The sequence below is a fragment of the Papio anubis genome, chromosome 1 (assembly GCF_008728515.1).
Source record: "Papio anubis isolate 15944 chromosome 1, Panubis1.0, whole genome shotgun sequence".
In the NCBI taxonomy this organism is placed as follows: Eukaryota; Metazoa; Chordata; class Mammalia; order Primates; family Cercopithecidae; genus Papio; species Papio anubis.
In genome coordinates, this window is record NC_044976.1 from 119,204,970 (window position 1) to 119,223,446 (window position 18,477).

General features: G+C 43.5%; 1 protein-coding gene and 1 long non-coding RNA gene across 3 annotated transcripts in view; one reads left to right on the forward strand and one right to left on the reverse strand.

The window, feature by feature from the left end:
- Positions 1 to 8,548, reverse strand: part of ACP6 (acid phosphatase 6, lysophosphatidic) — a 29,393-nt gene extending 20,845 nt beyond the window's left edge. For both annotated transcript variants that reach the window (XM_003892542.5, XM_021923031.2), the window contains exon 1: positions 7,526 to 8,548. In XM_003892542.5, coding sequence (XP_003892591.2) covers positions 7,526 to 7,744 — 219 coding nt within the window. In that variant the 5' untranslated portion in view covers positions 7,745 to 8,548. The remainder of the gene's footprint in view (positions 1 to 7,525) is intronic.
- LOC116270832 overlaps positions 1 to 18,477 on the forward strand; it is a 52,384-nt gene that overhangs the window by 12,345 nt on the left and 21,562 nt on the right. The window lies entirely within an intron of this gene.

Consider the following 18,477-nt stretch of genomic DNA (forward strand, 5'->3'; position numbering starts at 1 on the left):
TTTTTTTTTTTTTTTTTTTTTTTTGGAGACGGAGTCTCGCTGTGTCGCCCAGGCTGGAGTGCAGTGGCCAGATCTCAGCTCACTGCAAGCTCCGCCTCCCGGGTTTACGCCATTCTCCTGCCTCAGCCTCCCGAGTAGCTGGGACTACAGGCGCCCGCCACCTCGCCCGGCTAGTTTTTTTTGTATTTTTTAGTAGAGACGGGGTTTCGCCGTGTTAGCCAGGATGGTCTCGATCTCCTGACCTCGTGATCCGCCCGTCTCGGCCTCCCAAAGTGCTGGGATTACAGGCTTGAGCCACCGCGCCCGGCCGAGAAATCTTTCATGAAAGGAAGAGTCTATCAATGAGGCAAACTTCACTGTTGCCTTATTTTTAAAAATTGCCACAGCCACCCCAACCTTTAGCAACTACTACCCTGATCAGTCAGCAGCCATCAACTCAAGGCAAGACCTTCCATTGGCAAAAAGATCATGACTCACTGAAGGCTCAGGTGATCACTAGCACTTTTTAACAATAAAGCATTTTTTAATTAAGGTATGTACATTTTTAGACATGCTATTGCATAACAGGATATAGAACAGTGTAAACATAACTTTTATATGCACTGGGAAACAAAAAAAAAATTGTGGGACTCACTTTATTGCGATATTTGCTTTATTATGGTGGTCTAGACCTGAATCTGCAATATATTCACAATATGCTTGTATGTGTAGAATCTAAAACAGTCAAACTCACAGAATTAGAGAGCAGAATGGTGGTTATCAGAGGTTGGGGGGGCGTGCAGTGAATGGGGAAAGGAGAGATTTTTATCAATGGGTATAAAATTTCAGTTAGACAGGAATAAGCTTTAGTGATCTATTGTACAGGATGGTGACTACAATAAATAATAATGCATTGTATATTTCAAAATCACCTAATTAATCTTGCTAAGCCACTTTCATCATATCAGTAGCTTTTTCCTAATGTCTCAGAGGTAAACATCTGTCCTTCAAGGACTTCTACATCATGGCTGGGTGCAGTGGCTCATACCTGTAATCCTAGCGCTTTGGGAGGCTGAGGTGGGAGGATCACTTGAGACCAGGAGTTCAAGATCAGCCTAGGCAACATAGCAAGACCTCATCTCTTAAAAAAATAAATTTAAAAAAAGGACTTCTACCCCTTTGCCCAGCCCCTGTACTCAGCTTCACTGCTTCCCTCCTCCCCTCCAACCCAAAAGTTGCCCACTGCTTCTGCAAAGATGCCTTCCAGCTTGCTTCTCTTGCTTGGAGGGACTCCTGTTCCTATCTGTCCATCACCTTGTTTTCAATGTTCAAGGATAGCTCAACTTTTACTTCCCCATCACTGACTACTCCAGCTTTCAATGGTTATCTTCTAAATATGAATTCCTATAACATTTATAACAAAAAAAATTTAACTCAATTTCCTACTACTTTGTTTAGTTTTAAAACTAACATTTAGAAACCTACTATGTCACATATCATCATATTTATCTTCATCCCTCCCAGAACTATCCCAGGATAATGGTACTGGGAGCCTCAGATTCTCTTTGCATAGAGGGAGCCCTCCATTCTTCCCAAAGGCACGTGTCAGTCCCACTGGCACCTGGTCTCCAACACCTGAACCTCCTTCTGACACATCAGAGGACCAGATGTTCATAGGGAGGTCTTCCTCCTCCTTTCACAGTTAATCACTGCTCCCTCTTTCTGACACTCTAAGCCCTCTGGATAAAAAACCCTTCAAGGGTTCATGGCTCAAGTGGCCCCACCTCCTCTCTAGCAGCCCCCTTACCAATTCTTCCCTATTCTACACACCTACTCTCTAGTCACACAACTTTGTTTCCTTTCTCATATTTCATGGCCTTTCAGTATCATGTTTCTTATGCCTGGAATTTTCTTTCCTCATTCATCTAGAAAGACTTTTGTTCACTCCATAAGACTCAACTTAAATGTTCCCAGAAACCTTGGTCATGGCCTTATGCTTTCACAGTTGCTTCAGTGGCTCTCTTTAGTAGCCTTTACCAAAGTGTATTAAACGAGCTTCTTTATTGGTCTGTCCTGTTCAGTAGACTTGGCTTCCTAAGAACAGAGACCAGGTCATCTACTGACCTCTGTTTCCCAGCAAAGGGCCTCACACACAGTAGGTACAATTAATAGCTCTAACAATTTGCCAGCTCTTGTAGAAGATACCCATCTTGAGAAAACTTGACCCTGCCTTTCCTGGGTTTTCAAGTTAGTAAAGAAAAAAGGCCAGCTGTGAATGTAAATGGCAGCAATACCATAATAGAAGCTGACATGTGCTGCAAGAAACCATACGAAGGCATAGCAGTTCAAAGGCAAGACAGACCTTCTTTTCTGGCTGGGGATTCAGGAGAAGTTTCATTGAGGGAATAGCATTTTAAATGAATAGTATTTAGACAAGCAAATACCTGTACTTAAAAAGGGAGGCATTCAGAATTCCAAAAATAACTAGAAAGCTTGAGCAAAGCGGAGATGGTGAAGAATGTGTATGGCAAAGAACTGGTTTGGTTTGCCTCAACCAGGGAATGGTTTTCCAATTTTTAAGTCAGAAAACACCAAGTAAAGTTAAACTTAGATTTGTACACATAAAGGCAAAAACTGGAATTTCTCTAGTTGAAGTAGGAGTAGGATCCTACAGTCCCAGCTGCTCAACATCACCTTAGCCCAGGGGCTCCACAGAATAAATCTGAAACCTGGCAGCATATATCACAATTGGAATGGGAAGACTAGATGCAGCAAAGCCTATTTTGAGATGTTAGCAATAGCCCACGTGAGAGCCTAAGGCCTCATCTAAGCCAGTAGGAATAGAGGAGATAGATGTAAGACATGTGAGTTAGACTTGGCAAGTGAGTAAATAAAAGCTTTATTTGGGGACTGTGTTGGTAGGTAAACACGGAGGAACAACAACAAAAACGACTACTTTGATTTTTGAGCCTAGTAATGGAGGTATTCCTTGACTAAAACTAAGACCGAGACAGAAAAACAGGTGGAAAGCTGATTTCAGTTATGGGTATTTGGAGACACCTCCTTTGTGTTCCCAGTGCTCCCAACATATTCCCTTAATTGCTGTCTGTTGTCTCTCTCCTTTATCACATTGAAAACTCCTTTAAAGGCAAGACTGAATTATCCATTCTTGTAGTTACAGTGTCCACCACAGGGCGTGACACAAAGCTCCACAGGGCCATTCAGCCTCACTAAGAAATCTCCTGTTAGGCACATTCACCAGGAGAGGACCCTTGGTGTCTCCTAGGAGACTGGAGTCCAGGTAACGTCAAATCTAGAGTACAAGTTTTCAGATTTTCAAGAACGGATGATACATCAGTTTCATATAATAGTGTCCACTCCACATACACACTCTCATTCTCATTCCTGCTCTTAAGCTTCCCAGTTAGTGGCAAAGACTAACTTGATAACTTTACTTATTTTATGTATACCCAACTTCAAGGGGTAATAAAGTAGATAGAGCAAAAATTAAAATATAGTAAGACAACCAATCCCAAGTAGGCAAGAAAGACAAAAGCAAACAAATGTAGGGACAAAGAAATGGATGCAGTAACATGGTTACTAAAATACGTACAAGAAGAAGATCTGTTTACTTACTATAGGTGGGCAACAGACTTGGCACCCAGCTACTGGACTTTTACATAAAGAAAGAAACTTGATCAGCTAGACTAAAGAAAAAGGCAAGCCAATTGTGCAGGAGAAGCACACCATTTCTAATGCTAACAGACAAATTCTTCCCAAAGGTCCTCATAAAGAGGATAGAGTAATATAATGAACATCTTTTCAGCAGTCACAGCAATGAGTTCTGTGGGACTGTTTCTCCTAGTTCTCTCAACACAGAATGATAGCGTCTTACCAAAGCACATTTCAGCGAAGGCAATTTGGTACTGGGATTGAAATACTACATTCCAAATAAAAGAAGAAATCTACATAAAAGTAAAGAAAAACCTTCCAGGTGTAGATTTTAAAATAAAGCAATCATATTAAACCTTGTCTGTACACTGGTATTACCAGGACATTTTTTAAAAGTTACTGATGCCTGAGTCCCACCCTGGGATAATCACATTTGGATTATCCCCCCAAAAAGGGAGGCCTCCACTTTTTTAATGCTCTTCAGTCTAGATAATTCTCAAGCTTCACCAGAGAGTCTTTTACATTATCTGGATACCCTGGACCAATTAAATTAGAATTCTTCAGAAGGAGACCCTGGCATGTGTATTTTTTAAAGTTTCCCAGTTGACTTCAATGTTCCACCACGGTTAAGAACTATTGATCCCGAAGAATGGGTGGACTGACTAGCACATCCCTCATGTAATGCTTCTTGAATACCACTTCTTTTAGCTGAGCTTTGGAAAGGTACTAAGCAACAAAAGATACTGACATGCTTCCCAGCTCATCTATATTGTCAAATAAATAAGGACCCAAATGTCTTAATCAACAGTGAAGCTGGGGTAGTAGGTTAGACTTTATTTTATAAAAACTGAGGAACCTCCCTGGGTGGAGGCCATCTTGACACCCAGGGGAGTTGAGGGAAGCCTGGAAGCAGTGCCAAATCTTTTCTTTTGATAGTGCATTTGGATCTACTCTAATGATTAGGAAAAAAAAAAAAAAAAAAAAAAGGCCAATCAAGTTCTATATTTTTATGTCCAAAGCACAATCTTTTAGCAAAACAGGTTAAACCAACAGCCATTCAAGCCATAAGAAAACAATAAAACATCTAGTTTTTTGTTTTTGAGATGGAGTCTTGCTCTATCACCCAGGCTAGAGTGCAGTGGCACGATCTCGGCTCACTGCAACCTCCGCCTCCTGGGTTCAAGCAATTCTCCTGCCTCAGCCTCCTGAGTAGCTGGGATTACAGGCGCCCGCCACCACACCAGGCTAATTTTTGTATTTTTAGTAGAGAGGAGGTTTCGCCATCTTGGCCAGGCTGATCTTGAACTCCTGACCTTGTGATCCACCTGCCTCAGCCTCCCAAAGCGCTGGGATTACAGGCGTGAGCCACCGCACCCAGCCAAAACATCTAGTGGTTTTTTTTTTGCAGACAGAGTCTTCTTCTGTTGCCCAGGCTGGACTGCAGTGGCGCGATCACGACTCACTGTAAGCTCTGCCTCCCGGGTTCACACCATTCTCCTGCCTCAGCCTCTTGAGTAGCTGGGACTGCACCCAAAGTGCTGGGATTACAGGCATGGGCTACCACACCCAGCCAAAACATCTAATTTTAAATCATGCTACTTTCTGAGAATTTGTGAGATGACTGAATGAAGTGACTTGTCACATACATTAATCTATAAACCAGTCAGAAATCAGGAAACATGTACTAAAGACAAAAAAGTTTTGCCAGGCAGTCCCTTCTGACTATAATTAATAGCAGAACCAAGAAGATTAAAAAATCCCAATAATGGCTGGGCGCTGGCTCACACCTGTAATTCCAGCACTTTGGGAGGCTTAAAGCGGGCATATCATGAGATCAAGATATCAAGACCATCCTGGCCAACATGGTGAAATCTCGTCTCTACTAAGAATACAAAAATTAGCCAGGTGTGGTGGTGCGTGCCTGTAGTCCCAGCTACTCCGGAGGCTGAGGCAAGAGAATTGCTTGAACCCAGGAGGCGGAGATTACAGTGAGCCGAGATCGCACCACTGCACTCCAGCCTTGCAACAGAGTAAGATTCTGTCTCAGAAAAAAATAAAAAAAAAATAAAAAATTCCAATAACAATCTCTATCAAATTGGATCTTGAAATGAACACCTGACAGAGACTATCCAGAAACAAGTTTTAAGAGGTTAATATTTGCTCATAGCCTAAACTGAAAGAGAGTTGGTTCACCCCTGATTTTTATGCACATGACTTTATACTAGATAACCAAAGGTGTTGAAAGCATCTGCCTAAAGTCTGGAGAATATGAGCAGAGAGGAGAGGTAATATGCCTTCTCTAATTGCAAAGTCAGGCCATGGATTCAGATGCTATTTTGTGGCTACACAGATTGAAGATGAATGAAGCTGGTATCCTAAGCTACAATGGACCCTTCAACCATAAAGGCAGAAGATACCCATCACACACCCACTCTCCCTCAGGGATAAAGCCCTAAAAGAATCTAAATCTTTTCCTAGGGCCTTCAGGGTGTATATATATGGTACATACTAGGTCTAGGCCTGCACATTCAAAGTTTTATTCTCTGTTACCACCGATAACTTTTTGTCTTCTAGGTAAATATAATATATATTCCTACATATGATTCCCCAGTCCTTCTGTACCAAGAATAGAGAAGAACTGGGGGAAGGGGAGCATCAGAGATGGGCTGTATACAAAATCTTAAGGAAAATTTAGTGATCTAATATAGAAAGGCAGAGTAAAAGACTGAAAAAAAAAAATCAAAGAATCAAAATGAAAGAAGCAATCCCAGTACCAGAGAGCATGTGATACAGCCAGAGTAAGGCTAACCAGAAATCTGGTAATGAATTAAGTGCCTTCCAAATGTATTTATTTATGTGGAAAATGCTTTAGAAGTTTAATTTCATGTGCGGCCAATTTTGAAAAATGGGTTTCCAGTTGTACAACGTAAAGACACAATCCTGAAGGTTTCTAGAAAGCAACTATGATTATGAAGAGTATACCTAACATCAATTTTGGACAATCTGTTGGACCTCCTCCAACACCAACCTGGAAGACCAACGATACATCACTCCACATGTGTAATACCTGGGTGTTTGGGGATTTCAGGTTGCCTATTCCTCTTCACTAGGCCTTTCTGCCGTGAAAAGTCACATCCAGGAAAGATAATAATTTTTTAAAAACTATTCGTGCTTTAGTTATAATTATCCTGACAAAACCAGGCAGATTTTTAAGACATAACAGCCACAGACTAGCCCATTTTTAATTTTTTCCGACCTCAAATCCCTTCCACTATAGGTTTAGTAACCTTAAACAGAAAAAGAGAACCCTAGAATACAACACTTGTTACAAAAAAAAAAAAACAAAACTTCAGATCTCAAATGGCCTCCAGCAAACCCTGAGAAAAAACTGTTATAAAGTTTGTTTCCAAAGGCAACGACCTTATCCACTGTGATCTCAGTTAAGAGTGGTTCCTGTCACTAAAGTCCCTTCAGCTGACAAACCACCTTCAAAATTGTCACACAGAAGTGCACTGCACCCTTGTACTCATGTTCACCCAGACACTTAATAGAAATGCTGACCTGGGGCACTACTCCACACTTGCTGAATCAGAATCTGCAACGTAGCAGGATCCCCAGGCGACTCCCATGCGTCTTAAGAAGCGCTTACTGCGCCATCAGGGCAAAACGGGAAGTTCCGGGGCTGTCCTACCCCCAGCAGGTCCTTTGCTCAAGAGCCTAGGGAGGAACTGGCTACTGCTGTTTTCCCCTCTTCTGGACCCAACCCGAGCCCCGCTCCGCGTGAGTAAAGCTCTGAAGATGTGTGTTCCGGCGAGACGCCTGGCCTGGCACACGGTCCTCGCCCCACCAGCCCCGGCCCGGGCCGACCTCTCACCTGCTCCTCCAGCGGGAGCGGCTTGAGAGGACTCCGCGCCCCGTGTCGAAACACGACCTGCACCATTTTCAACTTCAGCAGGCTGCGGTCGACTGGACGCTGGTCATCGGCCCCCTGCAGCTCGGCCAGGGCCACCCGCCGCTGGTGCAGACAGTACGCCAGCGAGGTCAGGACGCCCACCGGGGTCCACAAGCGCATGCTGAAGCCACCAGTGATCATGGTGGTAGGCCCTCGCTGCCCTCCGGGTTGAGGCTGCAGGAGGCAAACACAAGCCCTCTGCGGGCGCCGGGGCTCAGCGGGCGCCCCCAAGTCCGCGGGAACCTGCGGGTGCGTACATCCAGCCCCTCAACAAGCAGGGACCGCTGTGCCTCCCGGCCTTGAGGGAGACCCCGAGTGGGAACGTGGGGAGAGAACAGGAGGTGGCGGCAGCGAAGAGTCCCTGGGACTTTTAACCCGGGTCGGGGTTGGTCGCTCCTGCTGCACACCGGGCCGGGGGAGTTCGGATCCTTATCTTTTGCCCTATGGGGAAACTTAAACTTGTATTTCAAGTTTGGCCTCCAGCACTCTTGAAGGAACAGGAACCGGCTCTGAGTTCCCTGGCGGCAGCGGCTCCACTAACAAGGACGACTCGATTCCACTTTTCTATAAGCAAGCTCCTACCCACCTCACCTACCCAGGGACCCGTCCCAAGTGGACCCGCGCACAGGAGCACGGGAAAACGAGTCCTGCAGTGACGCCTCGCCTGGAGACTCGGAGTTGTGGGAACTACAGCTCCCACAAGGCTGCGCGTACCGCGGCTGCCAAGAAGTGGCTGGTACCATCCCCGCTCTGCAGCGGTCCTCGCCCCTCTGGCCCAGCCAGTCGTTTTCCAGGCATGGGTGGCCCACTGACGTTCCTGGTCCGGCCGTGGAATGGAAGTGAATCTGTCGGGCCATGGAATTTGCCAGGCAGGAGGAGCGCGAGCACAGGAGTAGAATTGGGTGGTGGAGGGGAGTAGTTTGAGTCTAGTTTTGAATGCAGAAGACTTCCTTCCGGTCCTGGAAGCCTGGTTGCTGAAGGGAGGAGCTGAGACACCTGCTGAGTGATTACCGTTTGCGAAATACAGCACTAGGTGCTTTATATTTAGTCATTTACTACTCCCTTCTCTCTTTTTAAAAAATTCTCGGCCGGGCGCGGTGGCTCAAGCCTGTAATCCCAGCACTTTGGAAGGCCGAGACGGGCGGATCACGAGGTCAAGGGGATCAAGTCCTTCCTGGCTAACACGGTGAAACCCCGTCTCTACTAAAAAAATACAAAAAACTAGCTGGGCGAGGTGGCGGGCGCCTGTAGTCCCAGCTACTTGGGAGGCTGAGGCAGGACAATGGCGTAAACCCGGGAGGCGGAGCTTGCAGTGAGCTGAGATCCGGCCACTGCACTCCAGCCTGGGCGACAGAGCCAGACTCCGTCTCATTAAAAAAAAAAAAAAAAAAAAAAAACTCTCAAGCTTAAGTCATTGTGATCATGTAGAACTTTAAGCTCACTGATGTGTTTACTTCCATCCAGAATATTTCTTGTGGAAAAAGCCAGGCCTTGCCTGTGGGTGTCCCAGTGATTAAGTTGGCACGGTGGCTCACGCCTGTAATCCCAGCACTTTGGGAGGCCGAGGCGGGCGGATCATGAGGTCAGGAGGTCAAGACCATCCTGACTAACACGGTGAAACCCAGTCTCTACCAAAAAAACAAAAAAACAAAAAAAAACAAAAAAAGAACAAAAAAAAACCTCACAAAAAACCCCACAAAAAACTAGCCGGGCATGGTAGTGGGGGCCTGTAGTCCCAGCTACTCGGGAGGCTGAGGCAGGAGAATGGCGTGAACCCGGGAGGCGGAGCTTGAGTGAGCTGAGATCAAGCCACTGAACTCCAGCCTGGGCGACAGAGGGAGACTCCATCTCAAAAGAAAGAAAAAGAAAAAAAAAAAGAGCCTAAGAACACAGGACAATGCCAGGCTTACCACCTGCTAGTCTGGTTTCTGTTCATATACAGGTATCCCAAGCCTCTGTTCCCGGATCTTTGCAACAGGACACAATCTGGGATCCATTATGTGTCTATCTGAAGGTGAAGGCCAAATTGAGAGGAGACACATTTGTGAGGAGAGTTGGTGTATGCCATCTATTTCTTTAATCATTCTAAATCCTATCTTTGGATCAAACTGGGCCAGATGTAAAGACAACATACTTACAGAGCATGGCTCCTGGCCTGAGAGCAAATTCTGTTCACCAAGCTGGAAGGTTCTGAGTGCTCCCTGATGCAGGAAGGGTCATTTTGGAACACTACACATTGTCACAGTTTTCTCTCCAGCCAAGCCAACAGACTCACTTTTCAGAGTCTTATTGTGTGTGCTGATGTGATTCAAAATCGCATACTGTTTGCTATGGACTCAGTTGTGTCCCCCGCCAAATTCGTACCCACTAAGTGACTATATTTGGACAGAGGTGATTTTGTCAGAGGCATCTGAACCATAGTGACTCCATCTTGAATCGGGGCTGGGTAAAATGAGGCTGAGACCTACTGGGCTGCATTCCCAGGAGGTTAGGCATTCTCAGTCACAGGATGAGATGGGAGGTCAGCAGGACTGGTATCACGAGAAACCGGTCAAAAAGACCCTCCTGATAAAACAGGATGTGGTAAAGAAGCTGGCCAACACCCACCAAATGCAAAATGTTGATGGAAGTGACCTCTGGTCAAACTCACTGCTCGTTATACATTAATTATAATGCATTAGCGTGCTAAAAGACTCCCATCAGCACCATGACAATTTACGAATGCTGTGGCCAGCAGTTACCCTATATGGTCTAAAGTGGGGAGAACCCTCAGTTCCAGGAAATCCTACTCCTTTCCCAGAAAATTCATGAATGATCCACCCCTTGTTTGGCATATAATTAAGAAACAACCATACATATATTCAGTCGAGCAGCCCATGCCCCTGCTCTGTCTGTGGAGTAGCCATTCTTTTGTTTCTCTTTTTCTCTAATACGCTTGCTTTCACTTTATGGACTCACCCTAAATTCTTTCTTGCTCGAGATCCAGGAACTCTCTCTTGGAGTCTGGATCAGGACCCCTTTCCAGTAACAATTTTCATTAAGTGAAGATATAAATGTGAGGTCCTAATCCGGTAGGATTGATGGCTTTATAAGAAGAGAAAGAAGGATCTCTCTCTCCACACAGGAGATCTGATAGTTTTATAAGTGTTGGGAAATTCCTCCTTCTTTCTCCTCTCTAGTCTGCCAACTTGTGAAAAAGGTGCCTGCTTCCCCTTCTGCCATGACTGTAAGTTTCTTGAGGCCTCCCCGCTCCCCAGCCATGCGGAACTGTGAGTAAGTTTACTCCTTTGTTTATAAATTGTAGTATCTTTATAGCAGTGTGAAAACGGACTAATACAGCAATGGTCCTGTCCGGGCTCATGTGTTGTGTTGGAGGGGCAGTGTGGGGAGGTGTGGGGAACAACTTAGCAGCAGATCTCCAAAAGAAACCAGAGTAAGTGAGGGTGGAAAATAGCAGATTTCATGTGGTTGTTAAAAGTACTGTTTGTCAACACATGTGAGACAAACCATGGGGAGTCCAGACATATTTTGTGTGTGATAGTAGTGTCAGTGAGCTGCAATTTAAAAGAGGCTGGGCCGGGTACGGTGGTTCCCGCCTGTAATCCCAGCACTTTGGGAGGCTGAGGCAGGCAGATCACCTCAGGTCAGGAGATTGAAACCAGCCTGGGCAACATGGTGAAATGCTGTCTCTACCAAAAATACAAAAATTAGCCAGGTGTGGTGGCACACATCTGTAATCCCAGCTACTCGAGAGGCTGAGGCAGGAGAATCGCTTGAACACGGGGGACAGAGGTTGCAGTGAGCTGAGATTGTGCCACTGCACTTCAGTCTGGGCGGCAGAGTGAGATTCCATCTCAAAAAAAAAAAAAAAAAGAGAGAGAGAAAGAGAGAGACTGGAAGTCCTGACCCAGGGCAGGACCATGTGGGTGGCAGTGTTAGGGTGGTTGCAGGAAGCAGGGGAACACTGAGTAGCTGTTATTTTGACCCTGGTTTTAAACTACCAGGCAGGGATGGCTTGGGAAATAAGCCCTTTCCCAGCCAAATTGTCTTCAGAGGATTGCATTTAATATTATGCAAAAACTTGGTTTTAATAATGAGATTAGATAAGAAACAGCTACATTCACTGTTTTATCCCCAGTGGTGAGCATGGTGCCTGGCTTGTAGTAAGTACTCCATAAATACTTGCCAAATGAAATTATAGGATATATCATAGGAATGTTGTTGAGCCATTGTTCATTACATCATTTATTGCTTCCTTTATAAATCTCCTCCTGAGAAATTTGGTTTAGAGTGTTAGAATTAGAACAATCATTAAGAAGTATGAAGATTACTTTCCCTTCAATTTTGCCTTGGTTGTCAGGAAGCTTGGTGCCTAATTTCAAACTTACCTATAGCAAATATTTAGAATCTAGTGGCCAGTATAACTGTGATCTTTCCCTCCAGAGTATTACTCTGGATTGGATGGGAGCAAAACTGGAGAAAGGGCAGTTAGGAGGCTGTTGCAGCAATCCAGCTATGAAACATGTAAGAGGTAGTTAACAAGTGAAAAGGAAGAAGGAGTCAAGGATGACTACTCTACGTTTCTGGCTTGGACAACTTGCAGATGATGCCATTCACCTGGGAAGGAGGTTAAGCAGAAATTACCAAGTTAATTTTAAATATGTAGATTATAAGGTACTTAGGTATCAAGGAAGCCAAGAGAAAAAAGGTTTTTTAAAAAAGAATGGACAATAGTGTCAAATGGAACCGAGAAGCCAAGTAATGTAAGGTCCAGTGTCCAGTGGATTTAACAACAAATTAATCTTCTGTTAATTAAGTGAGAGCAGTCTCAGTGAAATAGTGGGGTCCTAATCCAATAGTGGGGCAGAAATTGAATGCAAGTGGGAAGTAAGTGTAGACATCTTTAAGAAGTTTAGCTGAGAAGAGGGAATGAAAAAATGCAGTAGCTGGAGGTGTTTGGTTCATGAAATTAAGGGAGAATTGTCTTTTGAAAATGAGAGAAGCTTTATATATGTTTAAATGTTGATAGAAATAAGTTTGCAGATAAGGAAAGACAGGATAAGAGATTCGATGAAGTGCTTAGGGCAGGAGAAAATGAGAAATGAGCTTAAGTGGCATAATTAGCTTCAGAAAGCAAAGTATGTATTTTCCATGTTTACAGGAGGGAAATAAGAAAGAATAGGCATGGGTGAAATACAATCATGGTATGGAGATTCATGGGGCTTTTTTCTTTGATTTTTTTTCCTGCAAAATCAGAGTATGAGTTAGAGGGGTGGTGATTCATGCTCTTGACAATTTGAGGAATGTGAGAAAGTAAAATACCCACAGTATACACGAGAGAGGGTCGCAGCTAGGTAGCCAGAGGATTGCCAGGTACCATGGAGAACCCAGAGAACAGTTGTCTCCAACTTGATGGTACATCATAATCACTTGGCTTATTTGTTAGAATGTAGGTACAGGAGCACCAATATGTCTTACTACAGCTGAGTGGAGCCTGGAACTCTGCATTTTAAACAAGCATCCAGGTGATTCTGATACAGAAGCTCTTCAGATCACACATTGAAAACTATGGATAGAGAGTCAAAGAGGGGATAGTTTTAGTATGGAGGTGTTTTTTGTAAAATGGGTGCTAGTTTGGATGTTTGTCTCCTCTAAACCTCATGTTGAAATCTGATCCAGTGTTAGAAGTGAGGCCTAATGGGAAGTGTTGGGTCATGACAGTAGATCCCTCATCAGTAATAGACGGTTGTCCTCCCTCAGAAGTGAATAAATTCTCACTCTACAAAAGCTGGTTGTTAAAAAGAATGTGGCACCTCCCCACCTCCTTGCTTCATTTCTCATCACGTTATCTCTGCACTCACTGTCTCCCCTTCATCTTCCACCATGAGTGGAAGCACCTAATGCATATGCCCAACCTTGAATTTTCCAGCCATCCAGAATTATAAGCCAAATAAAACTTGTTTCTTTATAAATTATCCAGCTTCAGATATTCCCTTATAGCAACACAAAATTAACTAAGACAATGAGGACCATTCCCAGTGGAAGGAAAACAAGAAGACAAAAAGAAATAATTGGTAGAGAAAAATTCCTAAGGAGTTGAGAGAATGTGTGATAAAGAAGAAAAGAGGAAGGGTCACCCTTGGACAGGGGAGAAGGGTTGCATCTTTCATTAAGGGTCATCACTTGTATTAAAATGGAAGAGGAAGAGGTAAAGATAGATGGTGAAGCAGGGAAAATTGGTAGTTTCACATCTAACAAATTATTTCCCCCAGTGATATCTCCAATAAGCTTGGAAAAAGAAAAATATCAATAATATAATTGAATTAAGTGCTTACCATAACCATATATGTGGCATTATGTAATGTGGCACTTAATCCTTATAGTAACTCAAGTTGCAGCTACTGTTACCATTTTGTAAAGGAAGAAATTGAAATTAGAGAACAGAGAAGTAACTTGCCCAAGAATGCACAGATCTTAAGTGACAGAAAGTGAGTAAACTAAATCTGAACCCATGTTTGTCTGGCATCTGGGCCCACACTATGAGTCACAGATATTACAGATATTATAATGCTTAACTTATATTAGGGAAGAGGTAGCAATTTGTGTGATATTTAGCATGAATAATACCCCTGTAAGATGAGAGATTAAAACTTTCCTTTGTGACTTCTCTCCAATAAGTCTCTTTCTTCCTACCATTTCCTCAATCCTGATGGATGGCTTCCTGTTTTTTCCTTAGTGTTACTTAGGACTCTTTCTGTTGCAAGTGGCAGAAGACCTGATTCAAACTGGTTTAACAGGAAAAAAGACAAAAGAGTTGATTAACCCACACAATTGAAAATTTCAGAACTGCCCTCAGACTTAGCTGGATAGAAGCTCAGTTAATATTGATTTTTTATTTCTTTTGTAGCCTCCAGTTCCATCTCCCACTGTTTTGCCTTTGTCCTCGAACTTTATCTGGTGACTCAGAGCTCACCCCTTCATTACACAATGACTCAAGCAGTCTAACTGGAAATAAAGAGCTCTTTTCCCCACACAAGCAGAAATTCTGGGCCTCAGAATTTTTTGCCAGATTTGAGATATATGATTAATTCTTGAACCAATCATTTCCAACCATCCCTGAAGTTGAAGGGGAAGTCAAACCTACCCAAACTAAATGAGCTACTAGGGGGTTCAGGCGATTCTTCAAAAGAGGTTCAGATAACTGTTTTTACTTTAAAAAGAGAGTGAATGAATGATGAGGGGAGAATAATAGATGTCCTCCATGCCTTTCTCCAATCTCTTCTTTGCTCATTAATCAACTTCCTATGTGCATTGTTGGTGACTCATGCTGAAGTTGCTGACCTTTCGACAGAGGGACGGAGGGAGGTGGGCTTAATACTCTGCAACTCCTACAACTCTAACAGAGTATGTGTGTGTCTATACATCTTTGTAATTTCCTTGTTTAAACATCTTTATTGGCTCCCCATTGCCCACAGAAGAGTGACTTACAATACCAGTTTTCAATGTTCCACTACTCTGATATTCCATGCTGTTTTCAAAGGTGCTAGAATACTGGTACTTCTGTTGGTATGATACTGTTAGTTTGAAGTTAAAAAAAATCTGAAATCTGAAACATTTATGTTCTGAGACATACCAGAGACATGTTTCATTAAAATTTGGGAATCACATGTAGGTGAATGTGTTTAGAAAACTGTCTTATATGCCTTTATAATCCTCAAGAAAAAAGAAAACAAAGCAAAGCTTCTAATACAAGAATAAGTATTATCTATCACAAATAGTTTACAACAAATGGACATGAACGGAACACTATTGGTATGAATAAGGTGTCTGTGTTAGAATCTTCATTTATGGAAGATGAGATGGAAAAATAAAGACAAACCAGAAATACTTTCTTTGAAGAAAAAAAAAAAAAAAAAGTTTGTTACTGTCTTAGCCCACTTAGGATGCTGTAACAAAATATCTAAGATTAGATAATTTATAAATAATAGAAATTTACTTTTCACAGTTCTGAAGTCTGGGATATCAAAGATCAAGGTGCTGGCAGATTTCTTATCTGGTGAAAGTTTGCTCTCTGCTCCACAGATAGTCCTGTTGTTGCATGCTCATATGATGAAAGGGCAGAAGGGCAATAAAGGGCTAAACAGGGAGAACTCCCTCAAGCCTTTTTTTATGGGCACTAATCCCATCCATGAGAGTGGAGCCCTCATGACCTAATCACCTTCTAAAGTCTCCACCTCTTAATACTGTTGCATTGTGTTAGAAATGCTTGTTTCCCGATGCTGTAAAGAAATAGCACTTGAACATAAATTTAATTTTCTCAGCAAGGCCCTTTTTACTTTCTGCAGAAAGGGTACACTCGCCAGCAGTTTTGCCATGAGAGTACACCGAACAAAGGAGACGAGGTTATTTATAACCTCACACGTCCACCCTACTGCTGTGTCCAGTTTCCATTGGCTGGAACAGGACCTCACATTCTGTATTTGTCTCAATTGGCTAGCAACTTAGAACTTTCTAAAAGAGGCAAAGGCAGTGGAGAACAAAGGAAGGAGGAAGTAACTTGTGGAATGCTGAGAAAGGTAAAAAACACCTCCAAATAAAGAAGAGGAACAGGCTGTTACCTAATGTTTGCTTGGACCAGTATAAGCATTCCAGGGCAAATATTTAGGCTAAATTGTGGGAGCTAAGAACACAAAGTACATTGATTTCTTTATTACGGCTTGCAGATATCTAAGAATGTTAGCACAGGTCTTTGAATAAATTTTGCTTCTAAGTGAAGTTACTATTTATTCCTAATTAGACAGGGAGGAAAGTGTTTTTAAAGAGAAACCTCTACTTTACTTTTACAATTGGAATTATGTTTCAGAACGAATTCTTGAGGGACACAAACATTCAAACCATAACAGTTAGAAATTAAAAAAACTGTTCTTACAAAGAAATGAAACCTTGCCCCCTGAAAAAAATTCTCCTCAAAGTTATTAACCAAGAGATAGGATTGTTTGTAGATAATGGGTGTCTTAGTCTATTTTGTACTGCTACAGCATAATACCTGAGACCGGGTCATTTATAATGAACAGAAATGTATTGGCTCACAGTTCTGGAGGTTGAGAAGTCCAAGAGTGAGGCACGGGCATCTGGTGAAGGCCTTCTTGCTGCATCATCCCATGGCAGAAGGTACAGGGGTGAGAGATAGCAAAGTGGGGCTGAACTTGTCCTTTTATAAGGAACAGATTCCTGTAATAATGGCATTCATCATTCATGAGACTGGTGCCCTCATGGCCTAATCACCTCTTAGAGGTCCCACCTCTCAACATGCTTGCACTGAGGATTAAGTTTCCAATGCATGAACTTTGGGGGACACATTCAAACCACAGCAGTGGATTAGAGAAAAATATTTAAGAGCAGTTTATAACAGTATCTTTATCATTCTCTTAACTGCATAGATTCAGAGAGAGGTTTCAGCACTGGAAAGCTTTACACAGCTCAGTGTTGACATCATTGATGGACCAAGTACACATTAAAAAATTATAATTCTATTTTATTTTTAAGCTCAAACTTTAGTATGTAAACAGTATTTTATTTTTATATTAGACTAAATTATTTTTAATGTGTTCAAGTATATTTACATTTTATGGTTATTAATTTTTGTATTTGAAAAGTATTGTGTCTTAATCAGCAAGATGGCAGAAAAGAACTTTCCAGTGCTAGTCTCTCCACAGAAACATCAATTTGAAAAACTATTCATGCATAAAAATACCTTCACAAGAGTGAAGAAAACCAAGTGAGAGATTATAGCACCTCGGTGTAGCACAGAAATAAGAAAAGACACATTGAAGAGGATAGGAAGGGCAACTTTACATTACCCACATCACCCTTACCTCCATACCAGGCAGCACAGTCCACAGAGAAATACCTTTCACTTTGGGGAAGATGAGGAAAATAAGCATCAGACTTTGCCTCAAACCCCAATACTGGGCCCACCGATAAAACCCAGCACTGGGAAGGCCCCCACAGCCCCAGATTCTAGGCCCATCCTGACACCAGGCCAGATCCTACATTCCCAGGCTCCAGGTCTGCTCCCTAGTCTCAATCTCCATGCCAACCTAACATCCCTATGCTCCATTCTGACCCCAACACCTAGCTGGCCCCCATGCCTCAGGCTTTGAGCTCACTGTAGTGCCAGGCCAGCCTTCAGAGATCAGGCTCCAGGCCTACCCTGAAGAGTCCGTCTTCAGGTTTACTCCAGGGTCAGACCAGTCCCAATGGTCCCAGGCTCTAGATGCCCCCCAACCCAGCATCAAGCTGGGCCCCATAGCACCAGGCTTCATGACTATCTCAGAACTAGGCCAACCCCTACGACCCTAATCATCAGGCCAGCACTCAGCCTTCAGGCTGGCCTGCAGATATAGGTTCCAGGCCTGCCGACGATAAGGCTAGCTCTTGCAGCTGCAAGCTACAGACCTGCCCTAGTTTAAGATCAGTCCAAAGGCATGTCAGCCCACACAGCCTAACGCTTTAGGCCCACCTCAGTGCCAGGTCAGTACATCTCAGGCACAAGGCTCATACCACAGACAGGTTCCAAGTGGGCCTAGTGCCAGGCTGATCCCTATGGCCCCATACTCCAGGCTGGCCCCTACAGTCCCATGTTCCAGCAGATGTAAGGGCCAGATTTGTCCCAGTAGACCTCAGTGCTAAGCTGACCCTCATGGACCTAGGCTCCAGGGCTACTCCTCAATACCCAGGTTCTAGGCCAGCCCCCATAGACCCAAAACTCCATGAACTCGGGATACAGGTCTACCCCAGTGCCAGGTCAGCCCCCATGGACACAGGCGCTGGGCTCATCCTAGTGGACCCAGGCTCCAGACCCATTCCAGGGC